Source organism: Protopterus annectens, chromosome 13.part0 (assembly GCF_019279795.1).
Source record: "Protopterus annectens isolate FY-2018-M chromosome 13.part0, PAN1.0, whole genome shotgun sequence".
Taxonomy (NCBI): Eukaryota; Metazoa; Chordata; order Ceratodontiformes; family Protopteridae; genus Protopterus; species Protopterus annectens.
The window spans coordinates 1,164,685,260-1,164,701,917 of NC_056747.1; the positions used below are offsets into that span (position 1 = coordinate 1,164,685,260).

Below are 16,658 nucleotides of genomic sequence, written 5' to 3' on the forward strand. Positions count from 1 at the left end.
ACGCTACCGCAGCACCACCACCGCGGGTCAAACACAGTAAGTAGTAAAAAACCCAGAAATACTGCATCCTCAATGTTTGCTATAAGGAATCATTTGCAAGACCACAAGTGTAGTAAAGTTATTTTATATAAAAATGTGATACTGTGTAAATGAATTTAATTTGTCGGGCTTATAAAGCTTTTCTGCTAATATATGGAGATTGATGCAATTGATGGTACAGCAAAGTTGCAAACAGCATATTTAGCAGAAATGAGACCTAAACTGTGGCTCTCTACATGGCAGTGGGATAAGTTCTACCAAATATAAATGTCATCCCATGTTTCTGAAGCAGTCACATTTTTTTTTCTTTAGGTGGACCTTAACATTTTTCCTTAAGTCTGTTAATGCTTTTAATTTGTTTGGCAGTTTGTTCCAAGTGGCCAGTGCAGTTTTACTAAAGATGCTCTTAGAGGTAAAGCTAAATCTAAAAAAAATAAGGTGAAATAGTGGTCTTGAAGATCATAGATACTGCTACAAGACATGAAAGTTTTTATGGAGGAGGGTGCCTGGTGTCTGAACCATATAAGATGACAAATGGGACAGTTGTGTTGTACTTTTATAGCTAGACAGCCACACTGTAAAAGGTAAGCTTGTGACCTCCAGGAACATTTGACTGCTTTTTCTGATATGTCTTGGAGACTGACATCTTTTAATGAATAACCTGGGTTAACTGTCCTGTTAATAAAACATCTGCTGATGTGTATCCTCACACAGTCGTACTGCAAGTAAGGTAAATACATTTCATGTGGCAGATCAGTATTGTGAAGTTTGGTCATTGTAGTGATGGTATGTATGCATGTGCTTGTTATTGTATTATATAATTAGAATTTAGGTCCGAATATTGTGTAAAATTGTGTTACAAAAGTTAAATGATGTGCAACACTGAGGCTAGAGGCCAAGTCAAGCAACAAATCATCTTAAAAACTGTTTGATTGCCTTTCTGCTGCTATATTATCCCCCCCATTTCAGAGAGAGAGAGAGAGAGAGAGAGAGCCCACAAGCTAGAATTCGTCATCCCTGTACATTTCGTATCAGCTTAGGCACAGCCTAGCAACACAATCTGCTGTAGCTGGAGTCCACCTTTACCTGCTAACTCTTTAAGTTATGGCCATGATAGTGAGCGGTTACTGCTGTTGCCTGTTCTTTTCAATGTTTAAACCTTGTCTCTGCTTACTTTCTGGGTTGCGATTACACATTTTCCCTTGAGGTCCATGTAGGTTTCCTTTCATGTCTTGAAAACAGGCTGCATAGCTGGTTGGCTGTTTTATTTCCCCCAAGTTGTATTGTGGAACTTATTCCCCAGCAATAGAGACTTCTGGCTTTTATGGATTTGGTAGGTCAAACAAAATGAAATACCCTTCAACCAATGTAAACTATGCTTGCTAGAAAGTGCTACACTTAAGTCCTGTAAACTACTGCTGCAAGGTCACATGGTGCACTACAACCTGTCTGAATTGTTCACTGTTGTAAGTAATATAAATCAGCATTCTCATGTGTGTGTAACTGTTTTTCAATTGTGTGTTTACAGGAGAAATGCAGGGGACTGTACATAGACAATTGTTGGAGGAGAAACAAAGTGAAATAAAGCCTGGAGCAGTGCTGCTTCTAAAACAGGTACAGTTTGAATGTCTCTTGTGGTCATGGCTCCTTTCTGAAGGTCATATAGCCTGAAATGGCCCTACATTGTTCATGAGAGTGATGTTTGAGGAAAACGTGTTCTGTTAAGCTTGGGAATACACACAGACATGGACCATGCAGCATATATTTTAGTTTGGGAGGGATTACAGACTAATTGAATAGTGGTGTAGAAGTTGTCACCCCTTAAGAGTCGGGAGTAGGTTACTCTAAAGAGAACCTGTACCAAAGAGCAGAGGAAGCAGTACAGGAAAAATATGTCAAGAGTGATTCATACAGAAGAAAGGCACCTTTTTAATGGGTACTTGCCTGATGATAATGGGTTTGGTTGCTTTTAGTGCAGTAGTCTTCAGTGTTAGAAAGTCACAGCATGGCAACTGAACTAACTAGAGAATCAAAACATAGCACTTGCCTGATTGTTCATAGGTACACTAGTTTTAAGGGGGGAGGCAGAGTAGGATAGAATAGCATTACCGATTTACATTATAAGTGCTGTTGAAAGACTGTGTTCACTGCTGAAGCACATTTGAGTATTCCTCATCTTCCTTTAGGAAGCTTTTCACAGTGGGTGACAGATCAAATGGAATTTCCCTGCTGAGAGTTTCCTGTGTGTATATTTTCTCCAATATCTCCATCTTCCGCACTGGGTGCATGTGCTGTAGCATTATTTTACTACACTAAGATGGTACACCTGATTCCAACATTCCTGTATGCTTTTTTATCTTGCCACTTACTCATTTTTCATAAGATCATAGATTCATAAGAAGTTACTATGCTGTTGGCCCTGAGGCCCTTATAAGACTAGCCGAGTTTAGCCCGTGCATAGACAAATCGGCACTTGGTGCCCTTGTCCAACAGGGGCACTGATGAAATCCCAGGGATGTATTTTCTATTTCCCAGCCAGTTATCCAGGTTGTGCTTAAAAAGGAGTAAATAGGTACTCTGCTTGACATGGAGAGGGAGTCTATTCCGTAGATGGGGGGGGGGAGTCTCTGGGACACAAATCTGTCCCTCCAACAAGTCTTATTGATGTCGCAGACCAGTTTGAGGCCACATGTGCGGGTTACTCTAGTGGAGCTTGACATGCGGATATTCAGCAGTTCCATCAAGGCAGGGTCCGAGATCGCCTTGTCTGCCAGACCGAGGTCACCTTTGAGGAGTCTGTATGAAACCGAGTAGAGGGATAGGGATTTTAGCCTATCTGTGTGTGGCAGATGTTTGAGGCCCTGGATTCTCCTAGTGAGGAACCTCTGTGGTCTCTCCAGCTGCTACATGTGCTTTGCGGGGTGCATGCCGAATGGGGTGTTGTACTCAATAATCGGCCTTATAAGGGAATAATACAGGGATGTTATGACCTCCTTGTCCCTGGTTGAGATACCCTTACTTATGAGGTGGGCCATGTAGAAACCTTTCCATACAATGGAAGCAGCATGGTGGTCAAAAGTCAGGTTGTTGTCAATCTGGGTGCCCAAATCCCTCATGACTGACTGCATGCTTAGGACATTGTTATTAATGTGATAATTTGTGAAAACATCACTCTCCCCAAAGGGGATGATGCATTTTTTTTTTTTTTTTTTTTTTTCAGCTTGAGGTCATGTTTCTGGCACCAATCATTAGTTTGGGTGAGACCCTCTTGGAGGATGTACACTTCACTAGGGGAATTGATGATGGCTCCCAGCTTGCAGTCATCTTCAAACTTGGTCAGTCATAGCTCACTGGTTTTGGCCTGCACCTCAGAAAATTATATCCCAAATAACAGAGGCCCAAAGATTGAACCCTGGGGTACGCCACTTGATATGGGTCTACTGCTTGAGGTGACTTCCCCTATTTTGACTAGGTGGGTTCTACCAGTGAGCCAGTTAGTTACCCATCTGGTAACATATGGATTGATGCCTAGTTGAGAGAGTTTATCTATTATGCCCGAGTGGGGAATAGTGTCGAAGGTTTTGGCCAGGTCAAGGTAGGCGGTGTGCACCATCTTCCCCCCTCATTCATGGCTTTGGTGACTGTCTTATAAAAGTCGACTGAATATAACAGACTTTGACTTCCCCTTGATGAAGCCAAACTGTGTGGGATCGAGTGTTTGGAGGTTGCCAATGTCTTTGTTAATGAGGTCCATGATAATCCGTTCCATGGCCTTGCAGATCAGGCTAGTTAGCCTGATGGATCTATAATTTCCTGGATTGGTGGATGCTCCACCTTTTGTGTAAATGGATGACAGTGGCTGTCCTCCACTCAGCTTGGACAAAGCTGGTACTCAGGCTTTGGTTGAATAGGACGCCTAATTGTGCTGCAAGTTCATGCCTGAGTTTGATGTAGGATGCAGCCTAGGATGTTATCTGGTCCCACGGAGGCTGTATTTTTTGCCTTTGAGAGAGCAGCGATGACCTGATCTCTAGATATAAGGGGAAAGGGGGCAGGTACTGGGAATGTCCTGATTTACTGATGGGAGTGGCAGAGGGGTGAAATTTTCACTGAATCTGTCAGCCAGCAAGTTTTCTACATTTACGGCATTTGTATATGTGGTGTTTTTGACCATCAGTTCTGAACAGATCTGGGTGCTAACTTTGAGATTACGGACATATGTGAAGAAGGCCGATTATTGTCTCTAGTAGATGTGACCAATTTGGACTCTAAGTTTGCTTTGGAGGATTTCACTAGTGCTCTTTTGCTTGTTTAGGGTGATCCCAACATGCTTTGCAGGAGAATGTGTGTAAGCACTGGGAAAACTTTTAAAACTTTCAAAAGTGTGCCTGTGGTCATCATATCGGCAACCAGAAGTATGTCTGGAGCCCCCTTTACTTCCTGGGGAAGGAGCATGGTATGCCGTATTGCTCAGTGTTAGAAATTCAACCTTACCACATACTGTAACAAGAGGGAAAAGTGTGATGTAATTTTTATTATTATTATTCCAATAGGGTAACTGCTGTGGAGGGGAGATAGTGAAGGGATCAACAAGAAGGTCTGTTGTGTGATCTTAAGCAGGAGTCTGAGAAGAATAAGACTATACTAGATTAGAAGGCTAGACAGCAGCCGAGGTCTTCCCACATCAAACAAGTACCATTTTATTGGCCTTCTCCTTTTTGTTTGCCGCAGGCTGTCCCTTGCAAAATGAAAGTTTTACCATGTCATTTGTCAGCTGATAACCATGGAAGTGGTAGAAAAGCAGGCCTAGTGTTGCAGGGTTGGGTTTAGCATAACTGTTAAGGTGTTTACCTCAAAGACACTAGGTACAGGCATTGATTCTCACCATTGAGGGAAATTGGCTAAGCTTAAAATGGCCCACAAAGGCAGCTAGCCTAGTACTTCCCTATAAACCTTCTATGGTGGAGGAGAGAACCAGTGTCCTGTCTCACTGTGGTAGCTTGGCATTCAGTTAAGATGGAAGCTGATTAGTCTCTCGGTGCTGGCATGACCTCCTCCTATCCCTGTTTCACATGAAGGTTATAGCCAGAAATTAAATTTGTGGAGAAAATGCTGTAGTCATTTCTGTTAACTAATTCAGCCTGCCCTTTGATGAAGAGAAGAAACCTTGGGGGGGGACTAGCTCTAATTTCTTGGCTGCAACTTCAGCCCGCCCTCATTGGTGTGCACAATCGCCTCCTTTAAGTTTACATCAAATTATGTCAGAACTACAGAAAATTAGCTCTCTTACTTTTTGCATGGAAAAGGTCGATGCAAAGCTGTCCTAAATGGAGCAAGTGCTCATGGTGCATTCTGATCAGTTTGCATCCATTGACAATGATGCCAAACAAAGAATGTGATTGGCAAAGTCCAGAATTGTATTATTGAAGGCTAAACCTGTGGATTTTGAGGATAGGGGCTGCAAAAAGAATCAGTAGTTCAGTGGTGTTCCTGAGCAAGAGGAATGGTCAGATTGCAACTTGTGTATGAGGAAGCAGCTCAGTGGACAGGTTTACAAGTTACATAGTGTTTATTTCGAAACAGTTAATGGACTAGGATGCCCAGACCTATTCTTATGAGGCTGGAATTGTACATCTTAAATGAAAACCTGTTATAACTTCTGTGGATGCCAAGCAAAATCAGGCTGTGACCTTCACGGTTCCTGTGCGGTCACACTTGATCAGCTGATACTACTGGTAAGAGAGCAACCTTTCAGCTTGCTATAAAACTGTGTGGGCAGTCCCGCTGGCACTTCAGACTACTGTATATATCTTAACTCAGAGTGCATTTGCCCAGAGGGACATTCACTTTTACTTCAGCATAAGATGCCATGCAGAAACTACTTCGGATGGCTCCTGCACAAACATTTGGGGAAGGTCAACAACTTCAGGCTACTCCTGCACAATGAATTCTCACAGCCACAGAAGGCTGAATGGTAACTAGGGATTCTTTTTCCTTGTTCAGGAGAAAAGATGTGGAGAGACCTCTTGTTGAGGAATAAATGGCTAATAGGATGAAAGATTAAATTAACATTTGAAATTGCTTATAGACTCTTCTTAGTATAGCAAAGTTAGTTTAGGACATACCTATAGTGTTTGACTAACCTAAAGATCAGATGGCAGCTGTACAGTAATCATTCACAGAAATTCGGTCCTGTACCTACCATACAATGTGAGAAATGATCATGCATGTATAAAGTGAAGTAGACATTGCCATAGAAAAGACTTTATATTGCTGACTTGCCATTTTTTACTAGACTCTGTAAAGATAGCCAGAATACCCTGTTAATGACACTTTGTGGCAAGGATTTTTCATGAAACTGTATCATAAACTGCATATAGATTTAAGACTGTTTTAACTCTTGGATGCTCATAAGTAACTGTAATTTTTTTTCTGCTAGGGAAAGAGGAGTTCTTTGTCAAGTAAATGATATACAATCCAGCAGAGATGTATATGCCTTGATAAAAGGCCACCTTCATCTCCCCAGGTTTATTTTATTTGTATTTGTTTTCATGGGTAGAGCACTGATTTCCATGGACCTTTTCAAACTCTGCTGAGGAGTGGTGTATGGTTAAGCGACTTGCCTGGAGTCACACAATTGGGGAACTGAGGCTGAGGGAATAGAACCTTGCACCACTGGACCACAGGAAACTGCTCTAGTTAACAGCTCCTTAATCTTCTAAGCCAACTGCAATACACAAAAGTTGCAGGACAGATAAGTTTGTATGGTCAAAAGAACATAGTCGCATGATATTGAGCATGGAGTTTTTCCCAGCAGATCCAACCACTTCCCTATTAATCTTACGGTTTCAGTTTATCTTGAACACAGAGTTTTGAGAACCGGTGTGTATTTTTCTGTGGGGACCCCATTTTAAAGATAAACTGGTTGATTTTTGCTAGAGAAAAGGTCTAAGTTGCTAAGGGAGGAGATTCCGCTTTCTTCAAATTGGGATTAGCTGAAACAGGACTTTCTTGTCTACTGCCTATAAACTGGTCTAGAGAAAAGGCTGGCAGTAGCAGCAGAAGTTAAAAGGTATGAAAGGGAAGCTCCGCAAAGCATAGCTCGAAGTGACGAGGGGTTAATGGAGCAGAAGTTAGCATCATATTTGCAGGTCTGTAAACAAAGTCTAGTGGAAAAAAACTAAATGATATACAGCAGGTGTTGGCCTTCATGTACATAAATATGTTAAAAATGCCACTCTTCAATGAGCTTATTAATATGAATAAACTGCTAGGAAACAGAAGCAAGTATGCACGATCATGGTCACTTATTCAACTAAAGTCTTCCGCTATTCTTTCATAAAAAATAATATATATAGATAGAAATATAGATGTGTGTGTATGTGTGTGTGTGTGTATGTGTGTGTGTGTGTATGTGTGTGTGTGTGTGTGTGTGTGTGTGTGTGTGTGTGTATATATATATATATATATATATATATATATAGATATATATATATATATATATAGATATATATATAGATATAGATATAGATATAGATATAAAATATTTAAATGGTAGGGTAGAAAGTTCTCTTACTCCCAGTAAAGATGATATCAAAATTAAATGTGGATATTCTTAAACCCTTTGGTATCCCTCTGGTTTTAGAGACACTGGAAAATAGTTTTCATAGTATTTCTTTATCCTGTGACTCCCAAACTCCAGCTGCCAAAAAGCCAAATAGATTTGTAGTCTCTGCTATTGTACATGTCTTTATAAAAAAAAATCTCATGGTTGATTAGCTGTTTTCTCATGATTTTGACAAAGGAAATGGAACTTTTCTTAACTCCATTTTTATTCCTGATGATGAAGATAATAGAACTTTATCTAGATGTGGTGAAAAGGGTCTAATGCCTTGGCCACTTTACTTTTCAAAGCAATTATCTCACAAATTCACATGACAAAATGCTTTCTAGCCATTTTGGACAATTTGGGACTACCTTTTGCTGGCAGTATAGAGGAGTCCACTTACTTGGTGAACAAATAGTAAATAAATGATTATGTTAAAGCAAATCTTTTGCACAAGTTTATTTCAGGCTTAAGGGTAGCTAAGCACGCCATTAACTCATTCATTCAAATGGAGCTCAGGAAGTTTGGACTGTAACTTCCAATGGGCGGATCCTAAGCCTTTTGACAGAATCAGATTATGTCCTAACATTTCAAACAAATGTTCATATCTCTGGAACAATAGGAGTTATGAAAGAAGTATGAATGGCAAACTATTCAGCACAAACTATTTTTATTGCAGTAGTATTCTTTAAGTTCTAGCTCTTAAACTGAATTTTAACCCTGCACAGTTTGGCTTTGTCAGGGGGAGGTCATGTCTGTTAAATTTGGTTGACTTCTTTGAGGCAGTCACCAAAGCCATGGATGAGGGGAAGACTGTGCACACCGCCGCCTACTTTGACTTGACCAAAGCCTTCGACACTATTCCCCACTCAGGCATAGTAGATACTGTCTTTCAACTAGGTATCAATCCTATGTTACCAGATGGGTAGCAAACTGGCTCACTGATGGAACCTACCTAATCAAAATAGGGGAAGCCACTTCAGGCAGTAGTCCCGTAAGGAATAGCGTACCCCAGGGATCAGTCTTGGGACCTCTGTAATTCGGGATATACTTCTCTGAGGTGCAGGCCAAAACCAGTGGGCTATGGCTGACCAAGTTTGCAGATGACTGCAAGCTAGGTGCAGTCATCAGTTCCCCAAGTGATGTGGACGTCCTCCAAGAGGGTCTCACCCAAACAAATGACTGTTGCCAGAAACATGGCCTCAAGCTTAATGCCAAAAAAAGCATCATCCCCTTTGAGGAGAGTGACGTCCCCACATATCACATTTATAACGTCCTAAGTACACAATCAGTAGTGAGGTATTTTGGGCACCCTGGTTGATAGCAACCTGACTTTTGCCCACCATGTTGCTTCCGTTGTACGGAAAGCTTTCTACATGGCCCACCTCATAAGTAAGGGCATCTCATCCAGGGACAGAGGTCATAAAAGATCCCTGTATTCTTAAATCAAAGTGACCCAAGCAAAGCAGCTGGATTTGCTCCTCTTTCTTTAAGTAATAAACCAGCAGTCCAAATACAAATGGTCCTTCATGATGAAGTTCTGAATTGCACAGGACGAAAGTGCTTATCTTTGTTTTTATCTTTGGTTTTATTTAATAAATCTCGCTTGGACCATTTGTATTTGGACTTCTAGTTTATTACTTAAAGAAAGAGGGGCAAATCCAGTTGCTTTGCTTGGGCCACTTTGGTTTTGGAGTTTGTTTCTCTGTTTGTATCCCTGTATTCTTCCTTATAAGGCCAATTATTGAGTAAAACACCCACTTCAGCATGTACCTCGCAAAGCACATGCAGCAGCTGGAGAGACCACAGAGGTTCCTCACCAGGAGAATCCTGGGCCTCAAACACCTGCCCTACACAGATAAGCTAAAAGCCCTGTCCCGCTACTCAGTTTCATACAGACTCCTCAGAGGTGACCTCTGTCTGGGTTACAAAGCTACCTCAGACCCCGCTTTAATGGGACTGCTGCATATCCGCAAGTCAAGCTCCACTCGGGCAGCCCATACACGTGACCTCAACCTGTTCTGTGATATCAATAAGACTTGTTGGCGGGACAGATTTGTATCCCAGAGACTGCGCCATCTGTGGAATAGACTTCCTGTCTACATCAAGCAGAGTAACTCATTATCCCTTTTCAAGCGCAACCTGGATAACTGGATGGGAAACAGAATATACACCCCTGGGATTTAACCCGGGACCCTGCTGGATAGGGGCTCTGGGTGCTGACTTGTCTAAACATGGGATAAACTCTTGGCTAGGCTTATAAGGGCTTCAGGGACAATAGCCTAGTAACCTCCTATGATCCTGTGAGTTAAAGTCAACACGGTAACTATTACATTTGTAATATACCTTAAACAACTTACAATATCTCAGCACTCACTCAAGTGCTTGATTGTGAATATATTTTAAAAAATGTGAAAATTCTATCTATATAAAGTAATATAAAAACAACAGTTAATATCTCTTTACCTGCGCTACACTAAGGTCAAATATTAATGCTGTTGAGTTTTCCATTGTGTAAGCTTTAAGATGAGATTTTTTTAAAACCTCATACATAGCATGGTTTTGGAATTATTGTTCCAAATATGAACAAGCAATATTTGACGCCTAAAGGCGTCAGGAGTTAACTGCAGATGCACCTGGAGGCGTCACTCGATGTAATGAGTTAAATGTTGTTACAATGCTATTAGGTGCTGTTTCCAGAGTAGCTGCCCCTGGCACTTTCTAGAGGAGGCATAAAGGACCAAGGGTAGAACCTTTTCTGGAAGATGTTAAAATTGTTCCACTTCTAACCATCAAATTTTCAAAATATCGAAGTTCTGTTCATCGAGACCAGAACATCTAATTTTGAAACATCAAAGGTTACAAGTGTAACCAAAAAAAAAAAAGAAAGAAAAATAAATTGTAACAGTTGTATGCAGGGGGGCTTTGCCCCCCTGCACCCCCTACACACCCCCTACTTTAATATTCCAACTCCGAGACCGCACTACAGTGGAGTAAAGGAAAATCTCCCGTTTAGTGCTATATGCAGAAGTGCTAAACGGGAGATTTTCCGTACCCTATCTGTAGTGCCATCACATAGATGGCACATAGACGCACAGTATGCAGGGCACCTTGGTGCCCTGCAAAAACACAAATATTCTCCCACCTACACTTAACCTTTTTCTTCCCCTTCAAACCTTCGATGTTTTAAACCTCGATGTTTTGGTCTCGATGATCTGAACTTCGATGTTTTAAACGTTTGATGGTTTGAAGGGAAACTATTAAAACATAGCTGTTAAATGCCTCTTTAGATTACCTGTTTGGAAATATCTTCTGCAGAGGTCATCAAAAAGCTAGATGAGAGAGGAAAAGTTAGGTTATGTGTTAAGCAACCCTCTCTCTTTCCAGTTCATAAGTTTCGTAAAGGCGTACTGAATGTTAGATTACCTAAGAAAAGGTATTTCTAGGATTTAAATTGTTTTTAAAAAGTAAGCATATGATTCCTTTGAACCAGCAGATGATCATCTCCTAAGGTCTTAACCTGAAAGACTGTTTTGTTGGTAACCTCTGCTAGAAGGATATCTGAATTACAGGCCATTGTGTGCATTAAGCTTTTCTTGGTCTTTTGGAAAGATGGAGCGTCTGAGAACTGAACCTACCATTATACTAGAATTGGGCTCTGAATTTACCCTTAACCAAACAGCTTGGCTCCCTGCTTTGTATTCTAATCCACAACATAAGGGAGAAAAAAATTCAGTTACTTAGATGTACAGAGATAATTCTGATTTTATATTAATAGAACTAAACATTTAAGAAAAAACATTTTTTGTCTCTTATGACAAGAAAAAAAAGAGGCAAACACTTTATAAACTATTTCCAGATGGTCTTCTCTTTGTTTGATTCTTTTATTTTGGTTATGACAAGGGCCTTCTAAAATGTAAGGACTCGTTCTCCTGGGACTCTTACTACCTCAGGAGCATTTGCCCCTACCTCCATCTTGGAAGCAGCTACTTGGGTGTCTGTTCATATATTTACCAAGCATTATCAACTGGCTGTTTTTCTAGAGTCAGAACTGGATTCACCAAGGCAATTCTATAGTACATCCTAGACTCTGGTTCAATTTTCTCCAGCCATACTACTTGAGCTATGGAAATTCTTATTTGTGAGGAATAGTGCAAATTTTATCATTCAGATGCCTCTTCTGCAAGCAATACTGCCCAACAGGGTGTCTGTTGTGGAAATAACACCCACCCAGGGATCTTCTGAGGCCTTACACCACAGGGGGAGGCCCTCTACACCCTTGGAAGGGTGTTATTTTCACAATAACACACACCCTGGAGGCCATTATTGTGCTTAGAGAATGCCCTGCGTTTTATTTACTTTATTACTGTATTTTTTTAATATACATTTTTTATGTAAAATGGTTCCTCCATCTAAGGTTTGAAACTTGCTGTAGTATATGTTAATGGTGTTGGAGGAAGCTTTTTACATCCAAAATATAACACTTTAAAAATATCCAGGTATTTACTTTATTTTTTGGTCTCTTACTCCTAAAATGTTTTTTTTTTTTTTTGTTGCCAATCACTGGAGACAGAAGTTACTAAATAATAACATACATTTGAATTTTAGACTTTATTTCCTTCAGAAAATTCATGCTAACACAAATACTTTTATTTAAGCAAGTTTGTAATTTTATAAGAGCGATAATTAAAATATGTTCTTTTTGAGCCTTTGTTTCCACCTTTATTTAAGGCTTTATCCAGATTTCTTCTGCTGAAAGGTCCAGAGGTATGCAAACCTCTTTACCGTTGCTGCCAGTGGTTGATCTCTCTCTCTCTCTCTCTCTCTCTCACACACACACACACACACACACACACACACACACACACACACAACACACACACCACTCTACTTCAGAAAATGCATGCCAACACAAATCATTTTAAATTACGTTCCTGTTTTGAACCTTTGTTTTGTGTTTATTTTAGGCTTATACAGTTGCCTTGATGCAAGACTAAGAGGTTGAGAGGTAAGCAAACCTCTTAACTGCTGCTGCCAGGGGTTGCCTCGATCTCTCCGTCTTCCTCTGTCTCACACATGCAGTCATAAATACACACGCACGTGCGCACACTTTTTTTCAGTTTTGCTTGGTCGCTGTCTTTCTCCCGTACACGCATACACACTCACACATGCTTTAATTATTTTTTTTATTTTACACTCACTTAACAGCAAAAGCACTACTTGTCAAGCATAAAATAATGGCGGCCATTGTTTTTTTTTTTTTTTTTTTTTCAGTCCAAGCTCCACGGTAGCTTCATATGCTGCCATGAAGCAGCAAACTCATTTTTTCAGTGGGCATTACCTGTAGATTAACACCCTGCTGGAGAATGTTTGTTCTCCAGTCAGGGTGTGATCTGCAGTCGTCCTACCTCTCAACCTCTTAAAGCAAGAAATCTGGACAAACCATAAATAATGGGAGGACAAAGGCCCAAAAATGGGGACACATTTTAAATATTACTTTTATAAACTTAGAAAGTTTATAGAATAACAAGCTTTGCTTTAGCATGAGTTTTACAAAGGATAGGAAGTCTAAAACTCACATTTCTGTCATTATTTTCTGACTTCAGTCCTCAATGATTTGCCAGTGATTTGCCAGAAAACCACAATTTTATGGAGAAACCGACCAAAAATGAGTTAAAAATCTGGACAATCTGCAAAAATCTGGACAGTTGAGAGCTATGCAGGTTGCCCATTCCTAATATATTTTAATCTTCCATTAGTGTCATTTAAAGAGGTTGCATTGTTCTTGATTTTCTGTCTCTTTTGCTTGACTATATATTTTTAAGGAAATGCAGATATTTAGAAAAAAAATACACTTTAGCTAGAAAGTCTTATGTTTTCAGGGTGATTTCCTTTTGAAAAGAAATGTCTCATTTTTAAGTATTTTTGAGAATTTTTAGTATTAATCATCTTTATTTTGATACATTTATTCTCCTGATCAAAGCAAGAAAGCCATTTAACTGAACTCTTACCATCATTTGCTCATGCCTTACTAAATCTTAACCCTGAGATAGCTTTCAGTATGTTTGATCTTTACTAAGGGAGATGGGGAGCCCTGACTAAGGATAAAGGAGTCTTCAGTCACTAATCTCCCCTTTGTTGTCCTTATACTGAGAATCCTCTCCTTTACTTATTACCCTGTGTTACTATTTATTTTCCTTTCAATTGCACTATACCCATTTCACCTCATTATCCTTGCTGATTGCTTCCCTCACTGTGCAGAACCTGATCTACACACTGGTGCCCACTTACTGCCCACTTACTGCTTATTATTCTCTCTCTGCTGTTCCTTTCTCTCCACCTTCTCCTGGTGAGCCCTCCTCCACTTTGTTCCATTTCCCCCTCTCTTCTTTCTCTGGCCAGTTGCTTCATGCCCACTGATTGCCTTCTTGTGTTGCCTTCTTTATGGCCTCCTCTAGCTCTACCTTCCCATTTGTCACATGTCTTTACTGTTTGCAACTGTTCTTCCTCTCTTGTTTCCTTTTTTTCTTGGTCACCTCTTCCCATCTGCCCTTCCTACATTCTGCTTTACATTTGCTTGTATTCCTATGACAGTTTCTTCCCCTGTTTTATCTGTCCCTATTTCCTCCAGTTAATCTTTTTGTTCCATCCCATTTTGCTCTTTCTTAGCTGACTAGCTAACCCTATACAGTATTTAGCTCCGGTATTCTCCCGTGAATTCCTCCATTGTGCTGCTGACCCTCTGTCCTTTGCCACACCACTGCTCCTCCATCAGCCTCTCCCTTTCCCCACACTTGCCTCTCTCTCTTTCCCTTCCTGTCTTTCAGCTTGCATTTTTGCCTTTATCCTGTCCTGTTTTTATCTCCTTGCTTTATTGGCATCTAGATAGGTGTTTTCACTTCCAGTGCCTTCACTGACCTGTTTAACCGTCACTGGGCATGCGGAACTTCCAAGATCGATGCACACTGATTAACAACTTAACTTTCAGCTCTCCCAGTGTCCACTTGAGTAAAGTTTACTTACTGGATAGTAAGTAGATTGCTTGGATGTCTGCCTAAAAGAAACAGCACCTGTTGGGAGCCTAAAATAAAATCTAGAAAAGGTGAGGTGAAAACACTGCCTGGGAAGAATCATGCAGCTGTTCAGAAAAAAAAAACAGTTCCAGTTTTGGTGCAAGACCTGGCTTACAGTAATCTAGAAGAAATATGTTCAAATGTGCTCAGGGCTGATAAAAAAAAAGCACTGAATGAGTATATCGACTCAAATAAAAGGATGGAAAAAAAAAGAGAGAAGCTTTGATCAGATGTTCAGATGAGCTGATAAAACTGCAAAATTCGGAGGCAGAAATGAAGAAAAGACTGGCTAAGTATGAGACTATGTAAGGAAGAGGTGATTCAAAACATGTTAGAAGACTGAGCATGTAGGAAAAATCTGAGATTTTCTGCTGTACCGGAGAAACTAGAAGGAACATAGTGTATTCATTTTATGAAGACGCAAATAAGTAACTGGACTGGTATTCCACAGCAGGAACTGTTAACTGAAAGGGTGCCTTGTGTGTATGCTCCAAATTTGACAATGAGAAAGTAGCCAAAACGTTTATTAGTAAAGATGCAAATGTATCAGCAGAAAGATATGATGCTGACAAAACTGTATCAAAAGGGCAAAATACTATAAGTTGGAGACTGTGTGTTTGTGAAAAATGATTATTCACTGTACACTGAGCAGAAGAGAAACAAATTATTTAAGTAGTCTGGGAATGTCGAGAAACAGGTGTGAGATTCAAGCCTTCATCCTCCAGGGAAAAATATTCTAAAGACAGCTTGACTAAAGTAATTTTTTGATGCAGAACAGGCTAAAGAGGAAATGCAAAAGTTTGTCCAACAAAAAATGACCCATCAAGCAGAAAGGAGCTCTGCTTCTCATTCTTTTGATAATAAAGTACATGGAGTGACTTTACCAGTGAATGTATTTCCACTTTTCCAAATGAAAGTACTTGAGAGAGCGAGAGAGAGATAGAAGCAAGAGTTGACAGAAGAATCGGGACTACTATGGAATTAAACTGGGAAGATGGAGGTGAAAAGGAAAAAGACCAGCAACATGGAAATTAGTGAATAAATGTGAGACTGCAAAGCATCAGTCAAATTTGTGAAATATGTCTGTATAAAAACAAGGAGTAAGAGTGGACTTTTGACAGTTTAAACTTCTGAGGAACTGAAAACCATTTCACATCTGGGGGAGGGGTGAGTAAAGATTAAAAAAGACACCAATTAATGTAAGTAGAAGTACAGGCAAGAACATACATCTTAGCATGGATAACCTCAATTTCAGGTTAATTAGGGCCTGTGTTTGAAGATTTTTATTAAAACAAAAAGTCTTGTAAAATGTGGCATAGCTTCCAGTGTTACGTAAAAGCTAAAAGAAAAATCTAGCCAAGCTAGACTTTCCATTGTGTGATTCCTTAAAACCTCTTGCATTAGAGGTAACATGGGATATATGCAAATGACCTCAAGGGCTGTATGGCAGTTCTGAATGTCCAGGATGCTTTTTTTTCCTTTTTAAGTCTGTTGTAGACAAATTCTGGCCAATAAAGCCAAACCCTACTAACTGTGGGACATGCATGTTTTGGCCTTCTTATGGCCTTGCCAGCACAGCATAAGTGAAATGTTTGGCTAACATTTGGAAACACAGGGTTGTCATAGCCAGCTGATGTTCATTGCTATTAGGGTGACTGCAAAATATTCCAACTAACAAACTAAAACAATGTAACAAGGTCACAAAGGCAAACTAATCAGTAAAAACTAAAAAAAAAAAATCTAGCCAAGCTAGACTGTTAGTAAGAAAAAAAATGTATACAGTAAAGTATCAGTCTGTCAAATATTTATAGGTGTGTGTATCACAAAAAGCTGGAAATAGACATTTAAAAAGCTGATCTCTCTCTCTCTCTCTCTATATATATATATATATATATATATATATATATATATATATATATATTATACAGGTAGGAATAATG

At 39.9% G+C, this 16,658-nt stretch overlaps 1 protein-coding gene across 1 annotated transcript in view; it reads left to right on the forward strand.

The window, feature by feature from the left end:
* HROB (homologous recombination factor with OB-fold) overlaps positions 1–16,658 on the forward strand; it is a 235,232-nt gene that overhangs the window by 193,443 nt on the left and 25,131 nt on the right. The window contains exon 7 of the mRNA XM_044054952.1: positions 1,568–1,653. Coding sequence (XP_043910887.1) covers positions 1,568–1,653 — 86 coding nt within the window. The remainder of the gene's footprint in view (positions 1–1,567; positions 1,654–16,658) is intronic.